The sequence below is a fragment of the Haliotis rubra genome, unplaced genomic scaffold, assembly GCF_003918875.1.
Source record: "Haliotis rubra isolate DU_JTF1 unplaced genomic scaffold, ASM391887v1 Scf615, whole genome shotgun sequence".
NCBI lineage: Eukaryota > Metazoa > Mollusca > Gastropoda > Lepetellida > Haliotidae > Haliotis > Haliotis rubra.
The window spans coordinates 37,309-51,832 of record NW_025767319.1 but is presented as its reverse complement, the minus strand read 5'-3'; the positions used below and the strand labels follow the sequence as shown (position 1 = coordinate 51,832).

Here is a 14,524-nt window from a genome sequence, read left to right as displayed (position 1 = left end):
CGGATCGGGTTAGTCGCAGGTCGATGCTCATGTTGTTGATCAATGGATTGTCTGGAACAGACTCGATTATTTACAGTCCGCCGCCATATAGCTGGAATATTGTTGAGTGCAGCGTAAAACTAAACTCACTCACTCATTCCTTAACGTGACGGTGACAGGTATCGGGTACCTCCTCATCGTGATGGTGATAGATATCGGGTATCTCCTCAACGTGATGGTGATAGATATTGGGTATCCCCTCAACGTGATGGTGATAGATATCGGGTACCTCCTCAATGTGATGGTGACAGATATCGGGTATCTCCTCAACGTGATGGCGATAGATATCGGGTACCTCCTCAACGTGATGGTGATAGATGTCGGGTACTTCCTCACTATGATGGTGATAGATATCGGGTACCTCCTCACTATGATGTTGATAGATGTCGGGTACCTACTCAACGTGATGGTGATAGATGTCGGGTACTTCCTCAACGTGATGGTGATAGATGTCGGGTACTTCCTCAACGTGATGGTGATAGATGTCGGGTACCTCCTCAACGTGATGGTGATAGATGTCGGGTACTTCCTCAACGTGATGGTGATAGATGTCGGGTACCTCCTCAACGTGATGGTGATAGATGTCGGGTACTTCCTCAACGTGATGGTGATAGATATCGGGTACCTCCTCACGATGATGGTGATAGATATATGGGGAACCTCCTCAACGTGATGGTGATAGAAGTCAGGTACCTCCTCACTATGATGGTGACAGATATCAGGTACCTCCTCACTATGATGGTGATAGATATATGGGGAACCTCCTCAACGTGATTGTGATAGATGTCGGGTACCTCCTCAACGTGATGGTGATAGATGTCGGGTACCTCCTCAACGTAATGGTGATAGATGTCGGGTACTTCCTCAATGTGATGGTGATATATATATGGGGAACCTCCTCAACGTGATGGTGATAGATGTCGGGTACCTCCTCACTGTGATGGTGATAGATGTCGGGTACCTCCTCAACGTGATGGTGATAGATGTCGGGTACTTCCTCAACGTGATCGTGATAGATATCAGGTATCTCCTAACTATGATGGTGATAGATATCGGGTACCTCCTCACTATGATGGTGATAGACAGATGGGGAAAATCCTCAACGTGATGGTGATAGATGTCGGGTACTTCCTCAGCGTGATGTTGATAGATGTTGGGTACCTCCACAACGTGATGGTGATAGATATCGGGTACCTCCTCGTCATGATGGTGATAGATATCGGGTACCTCCTCAACGTGATGGTGATAGATATCGGGTACCTCCTCAACGTGATGGTGATAGATATATGGGGAACCTCCTCAACGCGATTGTTATAGATATTTGGGGAACCTTCTCAACGTGAAGGTGATAGATGTCAGGTACCTCCTCAACGTGATGGTGATAGATATCGGGTACTTCCTGACTATGATGGTGATAGATATATGGGGAACCTCCTCAACGTGATGGTGATAGATATCGGGTACTTCCTCAACATAATGGTGATAGATTTCGGGTACTTCCTCAACGTGATGGTGATAGATATCGGGTACTTCCTCATCATGATGGTGATAGATATATGGTGAACCTCCTCAACGTGATGGTGATAGATGTCTGGCACTTCCTCAACGTGATGGTGATAGATGTCGGGTACCTCCTCAACGTGATGGTGATAGATATCGGGTACCTCCTCAGCGTGATGGTGACAGATATCGGGTACCTCCTCACGATGATGGTGATATATATCGGGTACATCCTCAACGTGATCGTGATTGATATCGGGTACCTCCTCAACGTGATGGGGATAGATATCGGGTTCTTCCTCAACGTGATGGTGATAGATATATCGGGAAACTCCTCAACGTGATATTCCAGCAACATCACGGCGGGGGACACCAGAAATGGGCTTCACACATTGTGCCCATGTGGGGATTTGAACCCGGGTCTGCGGCGTGACGAGCAAACGCTTTAACCATTAGGCTACCCCGCCGCCCCCGTTTCTATAACACGTGTTATAGACAGAAATGTGGACAGAAATTCCTTCCAAAATCCAAATGACAATCTTCACTCTGGTTACTTGATGACTAAATATGCAGGCATAATCTACCCGTCATGGTGACAGTGATGTCAGAGAGGTTGTCACAGACACGATAACAGACTAATATATGTATAGCGCCATTATCCAGTACAACTGCTCAAAGGCGCTTTGTTTTTTCCCCTCGATCATTGGATGTCAATCTCAACGGAAAAATTTCAATCTCAACTCCTGGGGATCATACAACTCTTGCAATAATTAGGCGCACCAAGATAATGTGGCTTTCCCATCCTTACGAGGTACCCATTCACAGCTGGGTGGACTGGGACACACAGCCACAGTACTCCTTGGAAGTTCACTGCACGTTGCTGTACCCGCAACTAGGTGTTTGCACGTATTCATGTGCCCACCATCTGGATTCGTGGGTTCTTTTAAGTGCTCAGGGTTGTGTACTGTACACTAGGGGTTGTGACAACACTGAAAGAGTCTGCACTCTGGGCTCGATCCAGGCACCTTAAGCACGCTGAGTCACTAGCCTATGACCTTAGACAGCTCGGACAGCTCGCTCACTGCGCCCCCTGACAAAATGACAGATGTTGGCAAGCTTCTCATCGTCATGATGCTATATGTCGGGTACTTCTGAATATTACCGAGTCGTGTCAGGTCGTTCCCACTACTTGGTTATAGATGTCAGGTACTTCTCCGTGTCACAGTTACAGATGTCGGGTACTTCTCCCTGTCACGGTTACAAATGTCGGTACTTCTCTCTGTCATGGTTACAGATGTCAGGTACTTCTCCGTGTCACAGTTACAGATGTCGGATACTTCTCCCTGTCACGACTACAGATGTCAGGTACTTCTCCCTGTCATGGTTGCTGATGTCAGGTACTTCTCCCTGTCACGACTACAGATGTCAGGTACTTCTCTCTGTCATGGTTACAGATGTCAGGTACTTCTCCCTGTCATGGTTACAGATGTCGGGTACTTCTCCCTGTCACGACTACAGATGTTGGATCCTTCTCCTTGTCACGGTTACAGATGTCGGGTACTTCTCCCCGTCACGGTTACAGATGTCGGGTTCTTCTACCTGTCATGGTTACAGATGTCAGGTACTTCTCCCTGTCATGGTTACAGATGTCGGTACTTCCCCTGTCATGGTTACAGATGTCGGGTACTTCTCCCTGTCACGACTACAGATGTTGGATCCTTCTCCTTGTCACGGTTACAGATGTCGGGTACTTCTCCCCGTCACGGTTACAGATGTCGGGTACTTCTACCTGTCACGGTTACAGATGTCAGGTACTTCTCCCTGTCATGGTTACAGATGTCGGTACTTCTCCCTGTCATGGTTACAGATGTCAGGTACTTCTCCCTGTCATGGTTACAGATGTCAGGTACTTCTCCCTGTCATGGTTACAGATGTCAGGTACTTCTCCCTGTCATGGTTACATATGTCAGGTACTTCTCCCTGTCATGGTTACAGATGTCGGGTACTTCTACCTGTCACGACTACAGATGTCGGGTACTTCTACCTGTCACGACTACAGATGTTGGGTACTTCTCTCTGTCATGGTTACAGATGTCAGGTACTTCTCCCTGTCACGGTTACAGATGTTGGGTACTTCTCCCTGTCATGGTTACAGATGTTGGTACTTCTCCCTGTCATGGTTACAGATGTTGGGTACTTCTCGGTGTCATGGTTACAGATGTTGGGTACTTCTCGCTGTCATGGTTACAGATGTTGGGTACTTCTCCCTGTCACGGTTACAGATGTTGGCTACTTCTCCCTGTCATGGTTACAGATGTCAGGTACTTCTCCTTGTCATGGTTACAGATGTCAAGTATTTCTCCTCAGAGATGTATTGTACCATCACGGTTACAGAGGTCGTCTACTTTCTTTCCATCACGGTTACAGAGGTCGTCTACTTTTTTTCCATCACGGTTACAGAGGTCGTCTACTTTCTTTCCATCACGGTTACAGAGGTCGGGTACTTTCTTTCCATCATGGTTACAGATGTTGGGTACTTCTCCTCAGAGATGTATTGTACCTTCTTTACTTCATGGTGACAGATGTTGGGTACCCCTTCAACGTGATCGTGACAGATGTTGGGTACCTCTTCAAAGTGATAGTGACAGATGTTGGGTACCGCTTCAACGTGATGGTGACAGATGTTGGGTACCTCTTCAACGTGATGGTGACAGATGTTGGGTGCCTCTTCAACGTGATGGTGACAGATGTCTGGCACTTCCTCAACGTGATGGTGATAGATGTCAGGTACCTCCTCAACGTGATGGTGATAGATATCGGGTACCTCCTCAGCGTGATGGTGACAGATATCGGGTACCTCCTCACGATGATGGTGATATATATCGGGTACATCCTCAACGTGATCGTGATTGATATCGGGTACCTCCTCAACGTGATGGGGATAGATATCGGGTTCTTCCTCAACGTGATGGTGATAGATATATCGGGAAACTCCTCAACGTGATGGTGATAGATGTCGGGTACTACCTGAACGTGATTGTGATAGATGTCGGGTACTTGCTCAACGTGATGGTGATAGATGTCGGGTACCTCCTCAACGTGATGGTGATAGATATATGGGGAATCTCCTCAACGTGATGGTGATAGATGTCGGGTACCTCCTCAACGTGATGGTGATAGATGTCGGGTTCTTCCTCAACGTGATGGTGATAGATATCGGGTACCTCCCCACAATGATGGTGATAGATATATGGGGAACCTCCTCAACGTGATGGTGATAGATATCAGGTACCTCCTCACTATGATGGTGATAGATATCGGGTACCTGCTCACTATGATGGTGATAGATATATGGGGAACATCCTCAACGTGATTGTGATAGATGTCGGGTACCTCCTCAACGTGATGGTGATAGATGTCGGGTACTTCCTCAACGTGATGGTGATAGATGTCGGGTACTTCCTCAACGTGATGGTGATAGATGTCGGGTACCTCCTCACTATGATGGTGATAGATGTCGGGTACTTCCTCAACGTGATGGTGATAGATATATGGGGAACTTCCTCAACGTGGTGGTGATAGATATCAGGTACCTCCTCAACGTGATGGTGATAGATGTCGGGTACCTGCTCACTATGATGGTGATAGATATCGGGTACCTCCTCATCATGATGGTGTTCGATATCGGGTATCTCCTCACTATGATGGTGATAGATGTCGGGTACTTCCTCAACGTGATGGTGACAGATATCGGGTACTTCCTCATCATGATGGTGATAGATATATCGGGAACCTCCTCAACGTGATGGTGATAGATGTCGGGTACCTCCTCAACGTGATGGTGATAGATGTCGGGTACTTCCTCAACGTGATGGTGATAGAGATCAGGTATCTCCTAACTATGATGGTGATAGATATCGGGTACCTCCTCACTATGATGGTGATAGATATCGGGTACCTCCTCACTATGATGGTGATAGATATATGAGGAACCTCCTCAACGTGATGGTGATAGATGTCGGGTACCTCCTCAACGTGATGGTGATAGATGTCGGGTACTTCCTCAATGTGATGGTGATAGATGTCGGGTACCTCCTCAACGTGATGGTGATAGATGTCGGGTACTTCCTCACTATGATGGTGATAGATATCGGGTACCTCCTCACTATGATGGTGATATATGGGGTACTTCCTCAACGTGATGGTGATAGATGTCGGGTACTTCCTCAACGTGATGGTGATAGATGTCGGGTACTTCCTCAACGTGATGGTGATAGATGTCGGGTACCTCCTCAACGTGATGGTGATAGATGTCGGGTACTTCCTCACTATAATGTTGATAGATGTCGGGTACCTCCTCACTATGATGGTGATAGATATATGGGGAACCTCCTCAACGTGATGGTGATAGATGTCGGGTACCTCCTCAACGTGATGGTGATAGATGTTGGGTACTTCCTCACTATGATGGTGATAGATATCGGGTACCTCCTCACTATGATGGTGATAGATATATGGGGAACCTCCTCAACGTGATGGTGATAGATGTCGGTTACCTCCTCAACGTGATGGTGATAGATGTCGGGTACCTCCTCAACGTGATGGTGATAGATGTCGGGTACCTCCTCAACGTGATGGTGATAGATGTCGGGTACTTCCTCACTATAATGTTGATAGATGTCGGGTACCTCCTCACTATGATGGTGATAGATATATGGGGAACCTCCTCAACGTGATGGTGATAGATGTCGGGTACCTCCTCAACGTGATGGTGATAGATGTTGGGTACTTCCTCACTATGATGGTGATAGATATCGGGTACCTCCTCACTATGATGGTGATAGATATATGGGGAACCTCCTCAACGTGATGGTGATAGATGTCGGGTACTTCCTCACTATAATGTTGATAGATAACGGGTACCTCCTCACTATGATGGTGATAGATATATGGGGAACCTCCTCAACGTGATGGTGATAGATGCGGGAACCTCCTCAACGTGATGGTGATAGATGTCGGGTACCTCCTCAACGTGATGGTGATAGATGTCGGGTACCTCCTCAACGTGATGGTGATAGATGTCGGGTACGCCATCTTGTCCCCATAGTCCTGAATGCAATAAAGTCTTTACAGCATCGTGTTTTACCACTGGAAACATGCAGATTGGCACGGTAATTATTTTGTATGTTTTGGCGCACCGCAACTGGGAAGTAAACTGCACATGGGATGTCGACGGGTAAGCTTAAAGATCATCATCTTCAGCTGTTGAACTCGTGAATTTGTTGGCTTCAGTCAAGTACTTCTAGCAAATAACGATATAGTCAGCGTGTAAACTAACTTCAGTGTTAAATGGTTACCTTTATAACGCGAACTATTCTGCTATGCTCTTCAGCTACAGATAGGATTGTTGTTACTCAAACTCTAATTGCAAATATAGGCAAAAAAGTTCGTTGTATTTTACATGTATTTGGACGGTGTCTCCTGTTAACTTGCAAAGGCATCGCAATAAGGATTTTATAGCACGATCGAACTCTTCAGAATCTCAAGTATCTGTTTATCATGGATATGTTTTAAAGATTAAGATACGATGTACAAGGGGAAGTCGGGTGGGATGCAAACGTGACGTAAGCGAGGTTTGTATTTATATTAGTTATATTCCCCCTGAACTTGTCATCGCATTTTTTGTCAAACAGGACAAGATCAGGTACTTGGTTTGGATGCTTGTGACTTGGTTTGGATGCTTGTGACTTGGTTTGGATGCGTGTGACTTGGTTCGGATGCTTGTGACTTGGTTTGGATGCGTGTGACTTGGTTTGGAAGAGTGTGACTTAGTTTGGATGCTTGTGACTTGGTGTGGATGCGTGTGACTTGGTGTGGATGCGTATGACTTGGTTTGGATGCGGGTGACTTGGTTTGGATGCTTGTGACTTGGTTTGGATGCTTGTGACTTGGTTTGGATGCTTGTGACTTGGTTTGGATGCGTGTGGCTTGGTGTGGATGCTTGTGACTTGGTTTGGATGTGTGTGACTTGGTTTGGATGCTTGTGACTTGGTGTGGATGCGTGTGACTTGGTGTGGATGCGTATGACTTGGTTTGGATGCGTGTGACTTGGTTTGGATGCTTGTGACTTGGTTTGGATGCTTGTAACTTGGTTTGGATGCTTGTGACTTGGTTTGGATGCTTGTGACTTGGTGTGGATGCGTGTGACTTGGTTTGGATGCTTGTGACTTGGTTTGGATGCGTATGACTTGGTTTGGATGCGAGAGACTTGGTTTGGATGCTTGTGACTTGGTTTGGATGCTTGTGACTTGGTTTGGATGCTTGTGACTTGGTTTGGATGCGTGTGGCTTGGTGTGGATGCTTGTGACTTGGTTTGGATGTGTGTGACTTGGTTTGGATGCTTGTGACTTGGTGTGGATGCGTGTGACTTGGTGTGGATGCGTATGACTTGGTTTGGATGCGTGTGACTTGGTTTGGATGCTTGTGACATGGTTTGGATGCTTGTGACTTGGTTTGGATGCTTGTGACTTGGTTTGGATGCGTGTGACTTGGTGAGGATGTTTGTGGCTTGGTTTGGATGCTTGTGACTTGGTTTGGATGCGTGTGACTTGGTTTGGATGCTTTTGACTTGGTTTGGATGTGTGTGATTGGTTTGGATGCGTGTGACTTGGTTTGGATGCTTGTGACTTGGTTTGGATGCTTGTGACTTGGTGTGGATTTTTGTGACTTGGTTTGGAAGAGTGTGACTTAGTTTGGATGCTTGTGACTTGGTTTGGATGCTTGTGACTTGGTGTGGATGCTTGTGACTTGGTTTGCATGCGTGTGATTGGTTTGGATGCTTGTGACTTGGTTTGGATGCTTGTGACTTGGTTGGATGCTTGTGACTTGGTGTGGATGCTTGTGACTTGGTTTGGATGCTTGTGGCTTGGTGTGGATGCGTGTGACTTGGTTTGGATGCTTGTGACTTGGTTTGGATGCTTGTGACTTGGTGTGGATGCTTGTGACTTGGTGTGGATGCTTGTGACTTGGTTTGGATGCGTGTGATTGGTTTGGATGCTTGTGACTTGGTTTGGATGCTTGTGACTTGGTTTGGATGCTTGTGACTTGGTTTGGATGCTTGTGACTTGGTGTGGCTGCTTGTGACTTGGTGTGGATGCGTATGACTTGGTTTGGATGCGTATGACTTGGTTTGGATGCGTGTGACTTGGTTTGGATGCTTGTGACTCTGTTTGGATGCTTGAGACTTGTTTGGATGCTTGTGACTTGGTTTGGATGCGTGTGACTCTGTTTGGATGCGTGTGACTTGGTTTGGATGCTTGTGACTTAGTTTGGATGCGTTCGACATGGTTTGGATGCGTGTGACTTGGTGTGGATGCTTGTGACTTGGTTTGGATGTTTGTGACTTGTTTTGGATGCGTGTGACTTGGTTTGGATGCTTGTGACTTGTTTGGATGCTTGTGACTTGGTTTGGGTGCGTGTGATTTAGTTTGGATGCGTGTGACTTGGTTTGGATGCGTGTGACTTAGTTTGGATGCGTTCGACTTGGTGTGGATGCGTGTGACTTGGTGTGGATGCTTGTGACTTGGTTTGGATGCTTGTGATTTGGTTTGGATGCGTGTGACTTGGTGTGGATGCGTATGACTTGGTTTGGATGCGTGTGACTTGGTGTGGATGCTTGTGACTTTGTTTGGATGCTTGTGACTTGGTGTGGATGCATGTGACTTGGTTTGGATGCTTGTGACTTGGTTTGGATGCGTGTGACTTGGTTTGGATGCGTGTGACTTGGTTTGGATGCTTGTGACTTAGTTTGGATGCGTTCGACTTGGTTTGGATGCGTGTGACTTGGTGAGGATGCTTGTGACTTGGTTTGGATGCTTGTGACTTGGTTTGGATGCTTGTGACTTGGTTTGGATGCGTGTGACTTGGTTTGGATGCTTGTGACTTGGTTTGGATGCTTGTGACTTGGTTTGGATGCTTGTGACTTGGTTTGGATGCGTGTGGCTTGGTGTGGATGCTTGTGACTTGGTTTGGATGTGTGTGACTTGGTTTGGATGCTTGTGACTTGGTGTGGATGCGTGTGACTTGGTGTGGATGCGTATGACTTGGTTTGGATGCGTGTGACTTGGTTTGGATGCTTGTGACTTGGTTTGGATGCTTGTGACTTGGTTTGGATGCTTGTGACTTGGTTTGGATGCTTGTGACTTGGTTTGGATGCGTGTGGCTTGGTGTGGATGCTTGTGACTTGGTTTGGATGTGTGTGACTTGGTTTGGATGCTTGTGACTTGGTGTGGATGCGTGTGACTTGGTGTGGATGCGTATGACTTGGTTTGGATGCGTGTGACTTGGTTTGGATGCTTGTGACATGGTTTGGATGCTTGTGACTTGGTTTGGATGCTTGTGACTTGGTTTGGATGCGTGTGACTTGGTGAGGATGTTTGTGGCTTGGTTTGGATGCTTGTGACTTGGTTTGGATGCTTGTGACTTGGTTTGGATGCTTTTGACTTGGTTTGGATGTGTGTGATTGGTTTGGATGCGTGTGACTTGGTTTGGATGCTTGTGACTTGGTTTGGATGCTTGTGACTTGGTGTGGATGCTTGTGACTTGGTTTGGAAGAGTGTGACTTAGTTTGGATGCTTGTGACTTGGTTTGGATGCTTGTGACTTGGTGTGGATGCTTGTGACTTGGTTTGGATGCGTGTGATTGGTTTGGATGCTTGTGACTTGGTTTGGATGCTTGTGACTTGGTTGGATGCTTGTGACTTGGTGTGGATGCTTGTGACTTGGTTTGGATGCTTGTGGCTTGGTGTGGATGCGTGTGACTTGGTTTGGATGCTTGTGACTTGGTTTGGATGCTTGTGACTTGGTGTGGATGCTTGTGACTTGGTGTGGATGCTTGTGACTTGGTTTGGATGCGTGTGATTGGTTTGGATGCTTGTGACTTGGTTTGGATGCTTGTGACTTGGTTTGGATGCTTGTGACTTGGTGTGGATGCTTGTGACTTGGTGTGGATGCGTATGACTTGGTTTGGATGCGTATGACTTGGTTTGGATGCGTGTGACTTGGTTTGGATGCTTGTGACTCTGTTTGGATGCTTGAGACTTATTTGGATGCTTGTGACTTGGTTTGGATGCGTGTGACTTGGCTTGGATGCGTGTGACTTGGTTTGGATGCTTGTGACTTAGTTTGGATGCGTTCGACTTGGTTTGGATGCGTGTGACTTGGTGTGGATGCTTGTGACTTGGTGTGGATGTTTGTGACTTGTTTTGGATGCGTGTGACTTGGTTTGGATGCTTGTGACTTGTTTGGATGCTTGTGACTTGGTTTGGGTGCGTGTGACTTAGTTTGGATGCGTGTGACTTGGTTTGGATGCGTGTGACTTAGTTTGGATGCGTTCGACTTGGTGTGGATGCGGGTGACTTGGTGTGGATGCTTGTGACTTGGTTTGGATGCTTGTGATTTGGTTTGGATGCGTGTGACTTGGTGTGGATGCGTATGACTTGGTTTGGATGCGTGTGACTTGGTGTGGATGCTTGTGACTTTGTTTGGATGCTTGTGACTTGGTGTGGATGCATGTGACTTGGTTTGGATGCTTGTGACTTGGTTTGGATGCGTGTGACTTGGTTTGGATGCGTGTGACTTGGTTTGGATGCTTGTGACTTAGTTTGGATGCGTTCGACCTGGTTTGGATGCGTGTGACTTGGTGAGGATGCTTGTGACTTGGTTTGGATGCTTGTGACTTGGTTTGGATGCTTGTGACTTGGTTTGGATGCGTGTGACTTGGTTTGGATGTGTGTGACTTGGTTTGGATGCGTGTGACTTGGTTTGGATGCTTGTGAGTTGGTTTGGATGCGTGTGACTTGGTTTGGATGCGTGTGACTTGGTTTGGATGCGTGTGACTTGGTTTGGATGCTTGTGACTTGGTTTGGATGCGTGTGACTTGGTTTGGATGCTTGTGACCTAGTTTGGTTGCTTGTGACTTGGTTTGGATGCTTATGACTTGGTTTGGATGCGTGTGACTTGATTTGGATGCGTGTGACTTAGTTTGGATGTTTGTGACTTGGTTTGGATGCTTGTGACTTGGTTTGGATGCTTGTGACTTGGTTTGGATGCGTGTGACTTGGTTTGGATGCTTGTGACTTGGTTTGGATGCTTGTGACTTGGTTTGGATGCTTGTGACTTGGTTTGGATGCGTGTGACTTGGTTTGGATGCGTGTGACTTGGTTTGGATGCTTGTGACTTGGTATGGATGCGTGTGACTTGGTTTGGATGCTTGTGACTTGGTTTGGATGCGTGTGACTTGGTTTGGATGCTTGTGACTTGGTTTGGATGCTTGTGACTTGATTTGGATGCGTGTGACTTAGTTTGGATGCTTGTGACTTGGTTTGGATGCTTGTGACTTGGTGTGGATGCTTGTGACTTGGTTTGGATGTTTGTGACTTGGTTGTGACTTGGTTTGGATGCGTGTGACTTGGTGTGGATGCGTGTGACTTGGTTTGGATGCGTGTGACTTGGTTTGGATGCGTGTGACTTTGTTTGGATGCTTGTGACTTGGTGTGGATGCGTGTGACTTGGTTTGGATGCTTGTGACTTAGTTTGGTTGCTTGTGACTTGGTTTGGATGCTTATGACTTGGTTTGGATGCGTGTGACTTGATTTGGATGCGTGTGACTTAGTTTGGATGTTTGTGACTTGGTTTGGATGCTTGTGACTTGGTTTGGATGCTTGTGACTTGGTTTGGATGCGTGTGACTTGGTTTGGATGCTTGTGACTTGGTTTGGATGCTTGTGACTTGGTTTGGATGCTTGTGACTTGGTTTGGATGCGTGTGACTTGGTTTGGATGCGTGTGACTTGGTTTGGATGCTTGTGACTTGGTGTGGATGCGTGTGACTTGGTTTGGATGCTTGTGACTTGGTTTGGATGCGTGTGACTTGGTTTGGATGCTTGTGACTTGGTTTGGATGCTTGTGACTTGATTTGGATGCGTGTGACTTAGTTTGGATGCTTGTGACTTGGTTTGGATGCTTGTGACTTGGTGTGGATGCTTGTGACTTGGTTTGGATGTTTGTGACTTGGTTGTGACTTGGTTTGGATGCGTGTGACTTGGTGTGGATGCGTATGACTTGGTTTGGATGCTTATGGCTTGGTTTGGATGCTTGTGACTTGGTTTGGATGTTTGTGACTTGGTTGTGAGTTGGTGTGGATGCGTGTGACTTGGTTTGGATGCTTGTGACTTGGTTTGGATGCTTGTGACTTGGTTTGGATGCTTGTGACTTGGTTTGGATGTTTGTGACTTGGTTGTGACTTGGTGTGGATGCGTGTGACTTGGTGTGGATGCGTGTGACTTGGTTTGGATGCTTGTGACTTGGTTTGGATGCGTATGACTTGGTTTGGATGCTTATGACTTGGTTTGGATGCGTGTGACTTAGTTTGGATGCGTGTGACATGGTTTGGATGCTTGTGACTCTGTTTGGATGCATGTGACTCTGTTTGGATGCATGTGACTCTGTTTGGATGCTTGTGACTTGGTTTGGATGCGTGTGACTTGGTTTGGATGCGTGTGACTGTTTGGATGCATCTGACTCTGTTTGGATGCATGTGACTCTGTTTGGATGCTTGTGACTTGGTTGTGACTTGGTTTGGATGCGTGTGACTTGGTGTGGATGCGTGTGACTTGGTTTGGATGCGTGTGACTTGGTTTGGATGCGTGTGACTTTGTTTGGATGCTTGTGACTTGGTGTGGATGCGTGTGACTTGGTTTGGATGCTTGTGACTTAGTTTGGTTGCTTGTGACTTGGTTTGGATGCTTATGACTTGGTTTGGATGCGTGTGACTTGATTTGGATGCGTGTGACTTAGTTTGGATGTTTGTGACTTGGTTTGGATGCTTGTGACTTGGTTTGGATGCTTGTGACTTGGTTTGGATGCGTGTGACTTGGTTTGGATGCTTGTGACTTGGTTTGGATGCTTGTGACTTGGTTTGGATGCTTGTGACTTGGTTTGGATGCGTGTGACTTGGTTTGGATGCGTGTGACTTGGTTTGGATGCTTGTGACTTGGTGTGGATGCGTGTGACTTGGTTTGGATGCTTGTGACTTGGTTTGGATGCGTGTGACTTGGTTTGGATGCTTGTGACTTGGTTTGGATGCTTGTGACTTGATTTGGATGCGTGTGACTTAGTTTGGATGCTTGTGACTTGGTTTGGATGCTTGTGACTTGGTGTGGATGCTTGTGACTTGGTTTGGATGTTTGTGACTTGGTTGTGACTTGGTTTGGATGCGTGTGACTTGGTGTGGATGCGTATGACTTGGTTTGGATGCTTATGGCTTGGTTTGGATGCTTGTGACTTGGTTTGGATGTTTGTGACTTGGTTGTGAGTTGGTGTGGATGCGTGTGACTTGGTTTGGATGCTTGTGACTTGGTTTGGATGCTTGTGACTTGGTTTGGATGCTTGTGACTTGGTTTGGATGTTTGTGACTTGGTTGTGACTTGGTGTGGATGCGTGTGACTTGGTGTGGATGCGTGTGACTTGGTTTGGATGCTTGTGACTTGGTTTGGATGCGTATGACTTGGTTTGGATGCTTATGACTTGGTTTGGATGCGTGTGACTTAGTTTGGATGCGTGTGACATGGTTTGGATGCTTGTGACTCTGTTTGGATGCATGTGACTCTGTTTGGATGCATGTGACTCTGTTTGGATGCTTGTGACTTGGTTTGGATGCGTGTGACTTGGTTTGGATGCGTGTGACTGTTTGGATGCATCTGACTCTGTTTGGATGCATGTGACTCTGTTTGGATGCTTGTGACTTGGTTTGGATGCGTGTGACTTGGTTTGGATGCGTGTGACTGTTTGGATGCATCTGACTCTGTTTGGATGCATGTGACTCTGTTTGGATGCTTGTGACTTGGTTTGGATGCGTGTGACTCTGTTTGGATGCGTGTGACTTGGTTTGGATGCCTGTGTTCAGAAGAATTTGTCAGTTGTTATTTTG

At 46.7% G+C, this 14,524-nt stretch overlaps 1 protein-coding gene across 1 annotated transcript; it reads left to right on the top strand.

Moving 5' to 3' along the window:
- The first annotated feature begins 214 nt into the window (after positions 1–214).
- LOC124256036 lies at positions 215–4,543 on the top strand. Its single transcript, XM_046689963.1, has 6 exons — positions 215–429; positions 1,089–1,262; positions 1,712–1,879; positions 2,834–2,904; positions 4,122–4,260; positions 4,372–4,543. The coding sequence occupies exons 1-6, from the start codon at positions 215–217 to the stop codon at positions 4,541–4,543; spliced, it is 939 nt and encodes a 312-aa protein (XP_046545919.1).
- The last annotated feature ends 9,981 nt before the right edge of the window (positions 4,544–14,524 follow it).